This window comes from Haliotis rubra, unplaced genomic scaffold (genome assembly GCF_003918875.1).
Source record: "Haliotis rubra isolate DU_JTF1 unplaced genomic scaffold, ASM391887v1 Scf219, whole genome shotgun sequence".
NCBI lineage: Eukaryota > Metazoa > Mollusca > Gastropoda > Lepetellida > Haliotidae > Haliotis > Haliotis rubra.
The window spans coordinates 1,229,463-1,243,763 of record NW_025766214.1 but is presented as its reverse complement, the minus strand read 5'-3'; the positions used below and the strand labels follow the sequence as shown (position 1 = coordinate 1,243,763).

General features: G+C 36.7%; 1 protein-coding gene across 1 annotated transcript in view; it reads right to left on the bottom strand.

Moving 5' to 3' along the window:
* The window catches only part of LOC124277183 (A-kinase anchor protein 9-like), a 119,382-nt gene that overhangs the window by 72,081 nt on the left and 33,000 nt on the right, over positions 1-14,301 (bottom strand). Inside the window, exons 2-4 of the mRNA XM_046712853.1 lie at positions 13,699-13,779; positions 3,839-3,904; positions 2,951-3,102 (exon numbers count right to left, since the gene is read on the bottom strand). Of these exons, the coding sequence (XP_046568809.1) occupies positions 2,951-3,102; positions 3,839-3,904; positions 13,699-13,779 (299 nt within the window). The remainder of the gene's footprint in view (positions 1-2,950; positions 3,103-3,838; positions 3,905-13,698; positions 13,780-14,301) is intronic.

The following is a 14,301-nucleotide window of genomic DNA, read 5'->3' as shown; positions in this document are numbered from 1 at the left end:
TGAGTATAGTTTAACGCCGCTTTTGCAATATCGGGATGGGGGACACCAAAAATAGTCTTCACACACTGTACCCATGTGGGGAATTGAACCCAGGTCAATGATGAGCAAATGCTTTAACCACTTGGCTACCCCACTGCCCCTACACCAGAAGAGAATGCAAAATTTATTCTTCACTTATCTAATATTTCAATATATATTGAAAGCATGAATTTAAAAAATCGTTCCTCCACCGACATGATACTTATGTGAATCAGTTAATTAAAAATGGAGCCTACAACATACAGTGAAGGCCTCACTGACTCCAACCTACAGTTGCTTGATACATGAACTTCTTGGTCATGGAAGAATCCAAATTATCATTCAGTGAGTGAGGGAGTGAGTGAGTGAGTGAGGAGTGAGGTTTTGCATCACCTTTTAGCAATATTCCAGCAATATCACGGCAGGGATCACCAGAAATGGGCTTCACACATTGTACCCACGCGGTGAATCGAACCCGGGTCCATGGCGTAACGAGCGAATGCCAAATCATCATTGAAGTTGAAGACCCACATTGCATTTATTTTAAAACTACAGGTAACATATGTCATGTTCTCTATCCTGAAATGTAGTTTCCAAATTAAACACATTTTAAAGATCATATTTTCAAATTGTCTTAATATATGATAGAAGGAGACCATTTTCTGTATATATTAATCAAAACATATACAACAAACTACAGTTATAACAAACTAATTAGAGGTCTCTTTGGGTTCGTTATGCCATTTGATTACTGCATTATTCACCATTTCTAATGAAAGGAGGTGATAGTTTATTTCAGTGGATTTTCTGTTTGTGTGAGTTGAAACCAACTAAAAATACACAGCCTCATGGCATGGTGCAAGCTAACTCACCCCTCTGAATCATCACACACAATCATCTGCATCTCTGACTATCAAGATGTCTACAAGCAGCCATTTTCATAGTTTTCTTTCAGTAAAAGCAAAAGATAATCTACGGCCGAAATGGGAGCTGAAAAAAACAGGTGATAAAGATCGTGACTGGTGCCATACGGTGATACCCTTTTTCCCAGCACTGTTGAGCAGCTCCAGTAAAGCAGATGATTACATCCCCATTTGTACTTTAGAAACACAACCTTTTCATTTTCACAACGCCCTAACCTGCTCAAAACAGTTTAATTGTATAGATTTATTCAGTGTTTAACCTTTCCCACTTCAAACGAAATACATATCATTATTTCATATAAACACTTAAAGTCCCCCTCTTCAAAATTATATTTCATTTTTTATGATATAGTTTTTGATAGAGATTTTTTCAAACATGCAATCAAGCAACAAAATACACCATGCAAATATAATACATTTTCTTTCAGACAAAGGACCATTTGTTCTCAGTAGGTTTTTATTACATAAAAAATATAACACTGAAAGCTCTATTCATATTTTTTTTTAAATTCAACATCACCTAACTGATGGTTTTGATGAAAGACCCCACAGTAAGTTGAACATAAACTTTTGAAGGAAGAAAAGTAATACAAGCAGAATCATGATGACAACATCAAACTCTACGACTGAGTTCCGTCTTACACCAAGAGAGAAAAAAAGTTCCAGAAAAGAGATAAACTGGTTCCCTGACATAAGATACACCTAATGTTGCACTGAATAGTGTTTGTGTTTTATAGACAGGAGCCAAGTCTCTGCAGAAGGGCAAAAGTGCCAAGATGTGTGATATCCATTAACTAGATATGAGGTCATGTCTTCATCTGTACAGTCTCTGTCATAAACAAGCAGGCGAGACACCAACAGACCTACTACAGCCCTGTGGTGTCGGACAGCTTTACCAGTTATCATTAATACCCTGACCTGCATGCTTAGCACATTGGACGTCCTTGCCTTTAGGAGGCTTTCCCACTGACAGAGAATGAGACATGTTTGGGTTAACCTTCACCTGGATACAACTGACATTTTCGGAATGATTTAATACATAGGTTTCCAACACCTCATGTTTATCAATTGAAGTGATTAACATGAGAACCTGATAAACTGACCGCCTCCGTGGTGTAGTGGTTAGAGCGTCCGCCCGGAGAGCGGAAGGTCGCGGGTTCGATCCACAACCGCGTCATACCAAAAGACGTTAAAATATGGTACTTGTTGGTCCCTGCCTGGCGCTCGGCATTAGTGGGTACAACAAGAACGCTCGGAGTCAGTATAATGTGTCTGAGTGGGGTATTCATGCTTCACTGCGGCATGGTATCTTAGTAGGCTAGCACTATAAAACCAGCTTAAGTCTGGGCTAGTACAAGCAGCCGCACATACACATACACATACACATACACATACACACGCATGCACGTCGTCATATGAGCGAAATATTCTCAAGCACAACGTAAAACCCAATTTCACCTCACCTGACAAACTGTGTGTTCTTGATGTCAACCACTCATTTGCCTTGCCCAGACATGATTTACTAGGAACTTATTCTCACCCCGAATCCATAATGTTTCTGAGGGTGGCCAAGGGACATATTGTCCAAGAGTTCACGGAGCACATACCCTATCACTGTGACAAGGAATTGATGAACTGATCACATAAAAATCTGTCAAAAACTGAACAGACCAGCACCTACCTACCACTATCACAGAGAAACGTTAAGATCTGAAAGGAATATGCAATCTGTCCACATCTGTCAAGCAACAGTGCTACAGTTTACACAACCATAGTATCATCTGTGACAAACAAAGATGAGAAGATTGCTGGTTGTATATGTCCACAAGCAAGTAGACCACTACCATTGTGACAAAAAATGGATGAAAAGGGAAATTCACACCACACACTGTCCACAATCAAGCACACCAGTGCAACAACTTACACAACCTTAACAACATCCATGACAAAGAAAGGCGGGAACATTCACACCAGACTGTCTGAAGGCTAGTGCCAGAGACTACACCTACCATTGTGACTCTTCTTTCGACTCTCCCTTGATGTAGATGGTCTTCTCTGGGGTCATGACAGACACGGAGTTGATGTGGCCAGTCACCTTCTCTGCTTCCTGGACATCGGAGCACTTGTTCATGTCGATAGTGCCCTGCGGTACTGTGTCAGGCTGCAACATAACATTACAACTTAATCCTTCCACCTTCAGACAAATATAATCAAAATTAACTAAAAGCCAGAAACACTATCCAACTTTCTCATGATTAAACCTGGAAGACGGTTTGAATATTAGCAAATTTTGCCATTCTAATAATAGGTATCATGTGCTCACATGAAACATTCACCTTGAGTGAGTGAGTGAGTTTTGGTTTTTACAACGCCTTTAGCAATGTTCCAGCAATATCACAGCGGGGGACACGGGAAATGGGCTTAACGAATTGTACCCATGTGGGGAATCGAACCCAGGTCTTCGGCGTGATGAGCGAACGCTTTAACCATTAGGCTACCCTACCGCCCTGAATCTTGAGTATATATACTACTCAAAAGAAGCTAAGGAATACTCAATTCTTTCACATAACTACAGTTATTCTGTCATGCCATCTGTGAAAACATTATTCTTTCATATTTCTATTAAATAAGATGAAAGAATCACGTTTTCACAGATGCAGGAATTGCCATGACATTAACTGTATGAAAGAACCAGATGTTCGTTAACGTCTTTTGAGTGGTATATTGTTTCATAAACATTTCTTTGGCTAAGGAATAAAATTTTTGATACAGTAATAATGTTAAGATGTCAGAGAATCAAGATGCACATCAAAATGAGAATTCTATACGGACATGCCATAAAATCATAAAAGCATTTGCAGGATAGAAAAAAATGAATAGTTTGCATCTGTACTCACATTATCATCCACAGACCAGGTGAGCTCGGCATCATCGTACAACACAAAGAATCGTCTCTGCCATCTCTGGAAAACAGGGAAAAGGAGGAAGAGTTAATTTTGGCAATAACTGACACATTTACTGCACACTTACAAAAAACACTTGGGATTTTATTTGTCAAAGTAAAATTATTGAGGTTAGTATAATTAATCCACATGCAATATCTTTGTTACAAGTAAAATTGAACTATCTGATGCTGCTCATCTACACTAAAATCTTGTATCTGAAATAAACATAATTTTACAGAGAGAAAAAACACTTCATAAACTATTTCAATAACATCTAATAAATAGGGGCCCAGGGGGCAGAAATCTAAGACTTGTGTGGGTTGTATTGGTATATTTGTTTGGGGTCTGTATGGCAGACTGCTGGTCACCCGTGGAGTCTTCTGCATATCTTTTCTTCAGCTGAATCTAACTCCCACACTATTTGACATGTTACACCTTATTTGAATACAAACTAACCAAAACAATTACAACAAGAACAGGTCTTTCTTTTTCATGTCAAATCATATATGGCAGGCTAAAAAAATAAAATACTTTTAGGCTTGTTACAATATATTTTGGCAGACATGGTGACACAGCAATAGCTTAAAGTTGATCCCACAATAATAACTCAGAAAATAACATCCCTCTCCCCTTCATGCACATATGGGGAGGTGGGGTGGCCCAGTGGTTCAAGTGTTCGCTCATCACACGGAAGATCCGGGTACAATTCTCCACAATGGTACAAAGTGTGAAGCCCATTTCTGGTGTCCCCCACCGTGATATTGCAAGAATATTGCAAACACAGTGTGAAAACCAACTCACTCACTCACTCATATGACTTCTCCATAAATTAAGAGCATCCAACTTAAGTTAATGGCCTCATCAATACCTATTGATTGGTGTCAAACTGAAGTAATTATCAATCAATCACAGAAATTCATCAATGTCCCTGTCCTGAGCTTATTTTGAAGTATTGACATAACAAACATTCCGCCACTGACCCTGCCAAAATATCTTTCCATGTTTTTGTTTAATTTAATCTAAACGGAGATGTTTTATTTTCAATGGGCACCTTCCTCCATTATGTTAAAATGGGGACCAAGCTTGCTCTTCTGACATTTATCTTAATGCAAAGTGATGCCTATTTCCCAGGAACCTGTCAAAACCATGACCAAGATTTCTCTTAATGCACTATGTAGGACTTAATCTGCCATGTCACTCCAGACCAAAGCAGTTATCATCAACAGCACATTACACTGACAAGACAGGAACTCCATGTACAGATGATGTAAGCCTTCAGTAGCCCTACACTGTTATCGCTAGAAGAAACGGAGAGGATATCGGCTGCTGATAACGGCTGTGATGGTCTTGTAAGAGTGTGATAACACGTATTACTGATGACAAGGTATCTACATAACATGCATGGCCAATATAAAACTTTAATCAGAATGGCCTGTGTTGAGGATGAGAATCATTAATCATAAACAAGCAGATTTGCTTTTCTGCACTTTTGGTACTGAGCTGATTTAGAGTGAGTGGGTTAAGTTTTATGCTGCTTTAGCAATATTCCAGTAATATCACGGCGAGTGACACCAGAAATAAGCTTCACACATTGTACCTACGTGGGGAATCGAACCCAGGTCTTCAGCGTGATGAGCGAACACTTCAACCACAAGGTTACCCCACTGCCCCGAGCTGATTTATTATTTTATTTATTTTTTATTATTATTGGATATCTATATAGCGCACATATCCATGCACTAGTGCATGCTCAAGGCGCTGGATTTAGAAAATATATTGAACTTTACGTTTCAATGAAATACATGTAGCATTCTGTAGTGGTGTAACTATTCATCGATAGTATCAATGTTTACATCGTCAACTACACGATACAAGTGCATCGATATAAAACACACTTAGGCAATATATCAGGATATTTGCATGAGAGGGTCCATGATACATCAATGTATCGCCACAAGAGACGATATATCCCGATACAAGTTAAATACTACTTAAAGTTGTAAGGAATAATGCATTAGGAATAGGAAAGGAGTCTTTTTTGAAATTCTTCTGAATCTTAAAAACAAATTGAACCTAAAAGGAATTTGTTTGTGGCTGTTTTCTTTGTTGCATGAACAAAGGAGTTGGTGTATAAGTCAAAGAGAGTGAATATTTTACAAACTCTGTGAACTGTAGAATACTTGTCTTCAAGTAATTGAAATACGCAGATGTTTTAGTTGTTTGACAAATAACACCATTTATTAGCAACTATGAACGATGTCTTAGCTTTGTTAAGAAAGCGAACAAAGAGAAGATAAAATTTAGAAAGCAGACTTAAGATTGTTTTTAAGTGATTCTGAATTCTGATATAAATTACATTAATTGTTCTGTGTGAAAGCATTGGTGTTGAAACAACTTCCCATGTGAAACTTCAGTTTCAAATTTATATATATTAAATCAAGGTATACTGAATATGTTTGACTGTACTTCCTTAAGCATTTTAAATGCTGAAACTTTACAAAATAAAATGGGTAAGAAATACTGTAGACAAAACTGAAATAAATGTTAGCAAGTTGAGGATTTGGTTTCTTTCCAGATTATGTGAACCTCAGTCATTGTCCCAGAAGAGAGTCAATCTTTGTTGAAAAATGAAATTATTAATTTCTGCTTAAGTCTATATTAACTACTTCACTCATGTTTTATTCAAGGATACTTAAAAGTAGAAATATATTCATAAGATCTGTCACTCCAAAAATATGTCCCTTAGCTCTAATCAAACGAGAGTTGATGTTGTGTTAATTGAGCAATATGAACAAGCAGGTATATCAACTGCTCTTCAAAGACACTCAACATCTATCCCTGTTCAGCACTATAATCAATTACCACTGTGATGTCATTTATTGACATCCACACAGCTGCTTCCTGACAGATTGCTTTCATTTGGCCATAATGGATACAGATGACGCCATTAACCATCTCACAGAACCCTCATAACAACCCCTGCTTGTTGCCTATGCTAAAAGAATCTACCTTGGCATACCGATGCCAAAGCACCAACAGAAGATGGTACTGAAGTTTTTATGAGACATTTGGCCATCCCATCAAAATGGCTGAGAACCAAGAATCAAGACAAAGAAACAAAAGACTGAAGCGATAACTATCTAGAGAAATGATTTGGTATACTTTACAATGGCATGCTGGTTATGTTGACAAATCCCCAGACGGTGTATCACTACCTACTTAAACCATTATGCAATGAATTATATATGGAAAGCAGGTAAGAAAACAAATGGGAACTTGGCAAGAGAATGTGTGTCTCAGGTTATTTATATCAGCTGTTGAAATATGCACTGATGTACATTTACTGCCTGTCAGCTGTAATATATGGTGTTACTAGCTGGGTGAATAACTTAATAACATCCTGTGGGGGCATGGCAATAAGTCCATTAATAACCTTAATGGCATATTATGAAAAAATGTTCACCTCGGTTCTATAATTTGGCATTTAAAAGCTAGAAATGAGTTCGTATCTTGGTCTTTACATGTCTAGAGGAGGAAATAAACAAGACGAATACCATTTCCATAATCATGAGTGAGTAAGTGAGTGAGTGAGTTTGGCTTTACGCCGCTTTTAGCAATATTCCAGCAACATCACAGCAGGGAACACCAGAAATGGGCTTCACACAATGTACCCATGTGGGGATTCGAACCCGGTCTTCGGCGTGACGAGCCAACGCTTTAACCACTAGGCTACCCCACCGCCCCCCATAATCATGAAGAATTTTTACATTACTGTATGATGTCCATTGCATGATTCCAACCATATCATAAGCATGTGTTTATGAATCACCATGGAAAGGTGTTCAGAAATTGGTGAAACATTTGCCCAACAGGTGGTGCCCATCACAGAAACATGTAAAGGTAAGTCGAAAACAAATTCAAATTCACCTCACAGTACCAAAGAAAATACTAACAAATTATTATATATAAAATGATTATCTGTATTTAATTTGTATCCGTATAGTATATTCAGTTTATGTTAACACTAAATGAATTGTCTTGTCCATATTTTCATATAACCATAACATTGCACATCAACTTCATTACAACATTAGAAATATACTTTTTGAGAAAGAAAAAAAAATCTGGGGAAACATTTCCATAAAAAAAGTGGTCTTAAACATTTTTACATAGTCTGGCTGAAGAAAACAGGCAGCCTAAAAGCTAGAGATGAAATCGTTAGACCTTTAGCCCCAGCGCATGCCACAAAGTTGTGAAGCAAGAACCCAAGACTGACTATCTCCACCATCTAACCTGTACAAAAACCTGAGGACAATAGGTCAGGCAATGCCTCATGGCATCAATTCTGAAACTTTGCCATAATTCAAGATAAACGAAGCACACTTCAGGCTATTAAGCCAAATATTTCTAAACATCCACCTCCACAAGCATGAAATCAGGCACTCAGCTTAGCAGCCTCATAGTGATGGAATGATCAGTATGTCCAAAGTAGGATGAATGCTTCATTGGAATTTTTATTGCTTCTAAAAATAATCTAATATTTTGTTGATGGTCATCTCAGTCAATATGTCAATGACAAGCTGGTGGTGCGATGAAAGAGATGTAAAGGTGACTAAAATGAGGGAGTAATGTTTAGACAACAATTTCACAATTTCTAAACAATTTGGCTTATTGTTAAATTTCAAAATGACAAAATCTTGGGGAAAAGGAATAAGAATTGACTTAAACAGGATTGTTGTGTTGAAGTTGTGATAAAACAGGGTCAACTGTAGGGTTAGAAACTGTTTTCAGCAAACCAAGCTAGGTCATAAACCGCATCTAGTGGTCAGGATCTCGTACTTTGTTAATGTTTGTCATTTTATCCTAAATGCATACATTTTTACTCTTGGTGTCAATCACTGGATTGTCTGGTCTAGATGCAGTTATTTACAGATCACCATCCTAAAGCTGAAACATTGCCGAGAAGGGCATTAAACAAAGAATTACTTCACATATGTAACAATATGCATGAGAGAGTGAGATAGTGAGTGAGTGAGTGAGTGAGTGGTGAGTGAGATAGTAAGATAGTGAGTGAGTGAGTGAGTGATGTGCTTGATATGATTTATATTTCATTCACAGACACTAAAAACACCATTTACTAGAGATCAAGTCATGTGTGCAACATCATTGATATACTGTGTTCATTACAGCTGTTCAAACATATTTTTTTTAAATATTTATCACACTGAAATCTATCGCGAACATCTCATTTGGTTCTACTCTTAATCTGTTTATCCTGAAAACCTGCCACCAATTACATTTAATGTAGAAATGCATTTGCGCATAGCAAACATCATCTGTTCAAATCAGTATAAATTATTTTTACACCCATGTTCAGAGCTGCAAGAAGCAATCAACCTGGATGAACTGCTTGTTACTTCCTGTAAAGTATGGGGGTATGGTCACCAAGAATCACTTTCTGACAGATGTTAATTTCAAGTAGATAACGTCAGGATGTCCGATATATAAACATCCACTTATACAGGAAACAATTGATGGGCTTGACTTGTATTGTTGGTTCCACTTCAGTGTTGGTGCATGTGTTTGTTACTTTATTGCCACACTCAGCAATATTCCTGCTTTATAGTTTATAGTCTGGACCAGACAATCCTGTGATAAATATTGTGAGCCTCATATGTATTCTTTTTTTTTTCAGAAATAATGCTACATTATGAAATACAAAATTTTAAAGGTTAAACTAGTCTATTTTTCAAAAACAGTTGTTTCCAGAAGAGTCGTTAAATAATTAATGGCAAGAAGCCAACACTAGCTATATCATTACCCTTGTCGTATGTCAGACATATCATATCCACAATGGGTGGCCAACTTGTCTAGATTTCATTCACAGCTTACTTCTTCAGTTAAGAGTGATAAGATACTCGAACACATCCAGTGTCAGTATCTATTCTCTAAGTCTTGAAACGGCTTCATAAACTATTCATATAATCCAATAGGTTAAACCTGGTTGGTAGGATATACTATATATCAGTATACATATAGGGGCAAGTGGGTGTAAAGCTAACACTAGAGATGGTTTCAGCATATTCCAAAATGACAAGTTTGCCTGATTTCTGCAAGAGCAAGTTACAGGAAGTGTCACTTAAAACTGACTTGTCCTTGCATGTGTTTATGATAGCTGCTATCCATGGGGCAGGATATCCTGACCTGCATCAAACACCTGATATCATCATTGTTTGACACTGATTCACGAACAAATGCATATTTTTTCACTGGCAGCTTCTTTAAAAACAACAATGAAATAAAATTATTCATATAGCTGTCAAATCTGCAATATTTACCATTGCTAAAGAATTCACCTCTGCATACAAACCTACGTTTATGGGCCAATATTATGACATATTACCAAACAAACATTTTTCAAAATGCATTTGTATTTCCACAATTATAAGACACTCTAGCAAAGCACAATTCCAGCTAAATCATAAGAATCTTTTTCTGCATCACTATCAAATATTGATGATATGAGATAAAGCTAGTTGTTCACAAAATTATGACAACAGAAATTTTGTTCCTGTAGATTGTAGTTCACAAGTAAAATGACTTGAAGAATGTGTATTTGCCTCTGGGTTGTTTCATACTGCCCTTAATATCAGAGAACATTCATCACTCACTTGTTTTTGTTGAAGTAATTTGTGTAAAAAATGGTAATGACTTCCTTTTTGAAATTACAAATAGCCAAAATGCAATGTGGTTTTGCCAGTACATAAACAGCAGTCAAGTATTTGATTTGACTAACTGTTCAAGCACTACACCACATTTCATCAACTGATGATGGACCAATGTTTAGAACTTGTTCCAATTTTATCTTTTGATGTTGAAAATTATTTCTACAAAAGAAATTATGATTTTAGGACCATTTAGATTGTAGTGTATCACACATGTTTCACAATCAATAACTCTAGTTCTCTTAAATGTTTCATTGATGACATGAGTGTCAAAAAGCAATAATCCTTTGTTATGAGAAACACTGTTAAGTTCAGCAGATCTGATTAGTTTCAAGACATTTTCTAACTATACAGACTGCATTTGTGGTTCATTTTCTGGTGACAGACCAAAGAAATATCTGTATAAGCAGATCTTAACACAACAAAGGGAGGCAACCCTACATAGACAATTGTGGTCCTATACCATAGAATGCTGCATACACACACAGAATTATTTCCCGAAAGATATTTCTGTAAAAATATTTGGAAATCTGGAAACTTTGAATTTTCAATGGCATTTTTTTTTCAGCTAACAAAGGTTACTTCAAATCAGCATTCACTGCATGTGTTACATATGTGTTAGCAGACAGACAAGATGGCATTCTTGCAAATATATTCTGTTGCATTTTTGTCATTTTACTTGAAATATTGCAGAAAGTAAACCTGCCAATTATATTTGTAAACAAATAGTCATGTCTATGAAACACTTGTTTATAATACACATAACATTCTGACAGTGTCCATCTATTTTATGGAGGAAAAAGATACAACACTACCTCTCCTGTTAACACATGTACTCTAAAACATACCCAAGATTACTAAAGGAAATTGTCAGAGACGATATGACATGCTGTACGTAAACATTTCAGAAAAGATGGCAGCACCTTCATTTTGATAAGTAAACATATGTGTCTGACATAAGTAATTTATAGGTGAAAGGCAAAGTACATCAAAGACAATCAGCCATGATGTTCTTGTGTTAGACCATGGATCATGTCAAAAGATTCAGGAGTGCTTATTTCAATATAAAAATTAATGTAATGTAAAATCAACCAGCATCCACTGTTCTGGATGTATTTTCGACAGGATCTTCACTCTAGACAAAGAATGGACCTTGCATTAGCGGACAGACATATGTTAACATGTATTTGGAGTATGTTTCGGAAGAAGGGGAGACAATTCAAATGTCATATTGAGGATGTTCTCTGGTATATATTCTGTGTATTTAACTTTTAAACATATCAAAAGTACTTTTTCTAAGTTCAAATGATTTTATTTAAATGAAAATAGGATGGGTGTTGACTTTGGTGAAAACCACGAAAACAGGCACGCCGATCATAATGATATGCAAATTTTTGCTCCGCCTAATCTACAATCCAAAGGATGCTCAAAGCACTGCATTATTCCCTAGGCAAAGGATCAGCATGCACTTGAATTTCATTGTCATCTTCCTGGGAAGTATTAAATCAAAACTACCCTCTCATCCTACTTGGTACCCATTCACTGCTGGATGAGAGTTATTTCGAACAGTCACTTGCCAAACGAGACCCCAAATGAGCTACAATGTGGTGTAGTACTGAAGCTCAGGAAACTCTGAAGTCTCAAGCCACCCAACTACCCTCTCGCAACTTAATGTCACTTATTCACTTCATGTTAAAGAATATGAATTACAAAATCATAGCAACAGCCTTGCCTATGGGACAAGTAATATGAGTGCGATGATCCTCTTATCTTCAATACACTGACATGGTCATGAAAGGGGTAACCCTGTTCAAAGTGACCAAAGGGCAATGTCGTAACTCTTCACACCGACATACACGCTAATCGTAGCAAAAAGATAACTCAAGGTCTCTAAGAGTAATGACTCCGAACAGATTTATGCTTATCATTGAATGCTTATCACAGAACGGAAGGAGACAAGGTGTATCTACACAGTTGGTATAAGGAAAACATCTCTTAATGTTCCCATTTCATCTTAACCCCTACAATGATACTTCGTTACATCTAAGAGGGTACAGCCATGACATATAGGGTTTATCTCTCCCCTACATAAAGCAGTCAGCTAGCCATGTAGACTGCAGCCCTGTAGGAACTGCACCATGTAGATCTACAAGGCACATCTGCATGTCAGACAGGTAATCGTGCCAGATAACATGGCCAACTGTTTATCATCAACTTGAGGAGTTGATCCTGTCAGCATACAGTTATTTAGCTGGTCGCGTGGTATAAAATAATATTGGTTTGTGGAACATATGGAGTGAACTTTAATAAGGAAAGCATGGCTCCTGTTTCTAAGAGTACAAAATAACATCATGTTTTTTGGTGCTGTACAATAAATTTAACATAATCCAAAACAGACCTGGTAGAACTTAAACAAGTTCACAAAGTTTAAAAACTACTCTCATGGATGGCTAGTGTTGGCCACAGATTACCTTCAACCCCCATAGTGTTAGTGATTACATATCTGTGAGAAAATGTTAAAGTTCTCAGAACCAAACAGACAATTTATGATACATTTTCAATTAATTTTGACATAGTTGAGGAATTCTTCCCAATTTAATATATGTTCACAACACACTTCGTTTCCCAAATGTTTGTCATAATCTGTTGGTTGTTGATAGTTTAGTTTGCTGTTCACATACATTCCCATTACTTCTCAATCCCTTGATAGGCCTATTTTGAATGATCAACAGTTTTTCAAAGTAATATTAAAATATTTATAAAACTTGGAAAATCAATTACACAACAACCTAAATTTTCAGTGATACAAATAATCATTGGTAATTGTCAGAGAATATTAAACTAAAGTTTGTTATTTTTCCATTTTAGTCACAATGAAGGGTATTGATCTTGAAAGCATTGAATAAATCTATATTGCACTTGAAATAACTACCAGCAACCAATCACAGCCAGGACACCCTATGAAGATGAAGAATATGAGGTATATAAACGTGTAATAAATATGACCTGACACCCTTGAGTCAAAGTCATTATTCCTGTATGTAACACACATTTGTTTAGCTGGGTAAATTGTGTGAAGCGGCTTACCCTAGTTCTGTCAAGGGGGTTGTTGAAGTCGAAGCCTGGAGACACAAACAAGTATCCGCATTTTGACACTTTCCGTGACGCCTGAAACAAATAACATATTCGTTACACTCATGACAAATAAACAACGCAGTTTAACTGAAAACATACGTCATATATAAATGTACAACATCCTCCTTGTACACTGTCAGGATATTGTGGAAATGTCTTGTTTCACATCACAAGATTTTATCTGCATGACTATTTAATTCCCAGTTTATTATTTACTTATCAGTTTATTCATAAATTTATTAGGTTTTTACTTATTTATCTTTCAATGGCTACCATCATCTGCCATCTTTTGACACTGTTTCACGTATTCATTTGTTTATATATTCATCACTGGGCAAATGCAGTGTAGCCCAGTAGTAGGGATGTTGGCTCATCATGCCAAATAACCTTGGTTGAATTTTTAACATTAATTCAAACCCATTCTATGTGCCTAGCACTGTTGTGTAACTGGTATATTGTTACAAGTAACCTCACTCACTCAAACATCTGTTTCAGCCATAATACCATTTTCAGTCATTCATTTTCCTCAATCATTACACAATCATTTGTTTCTCC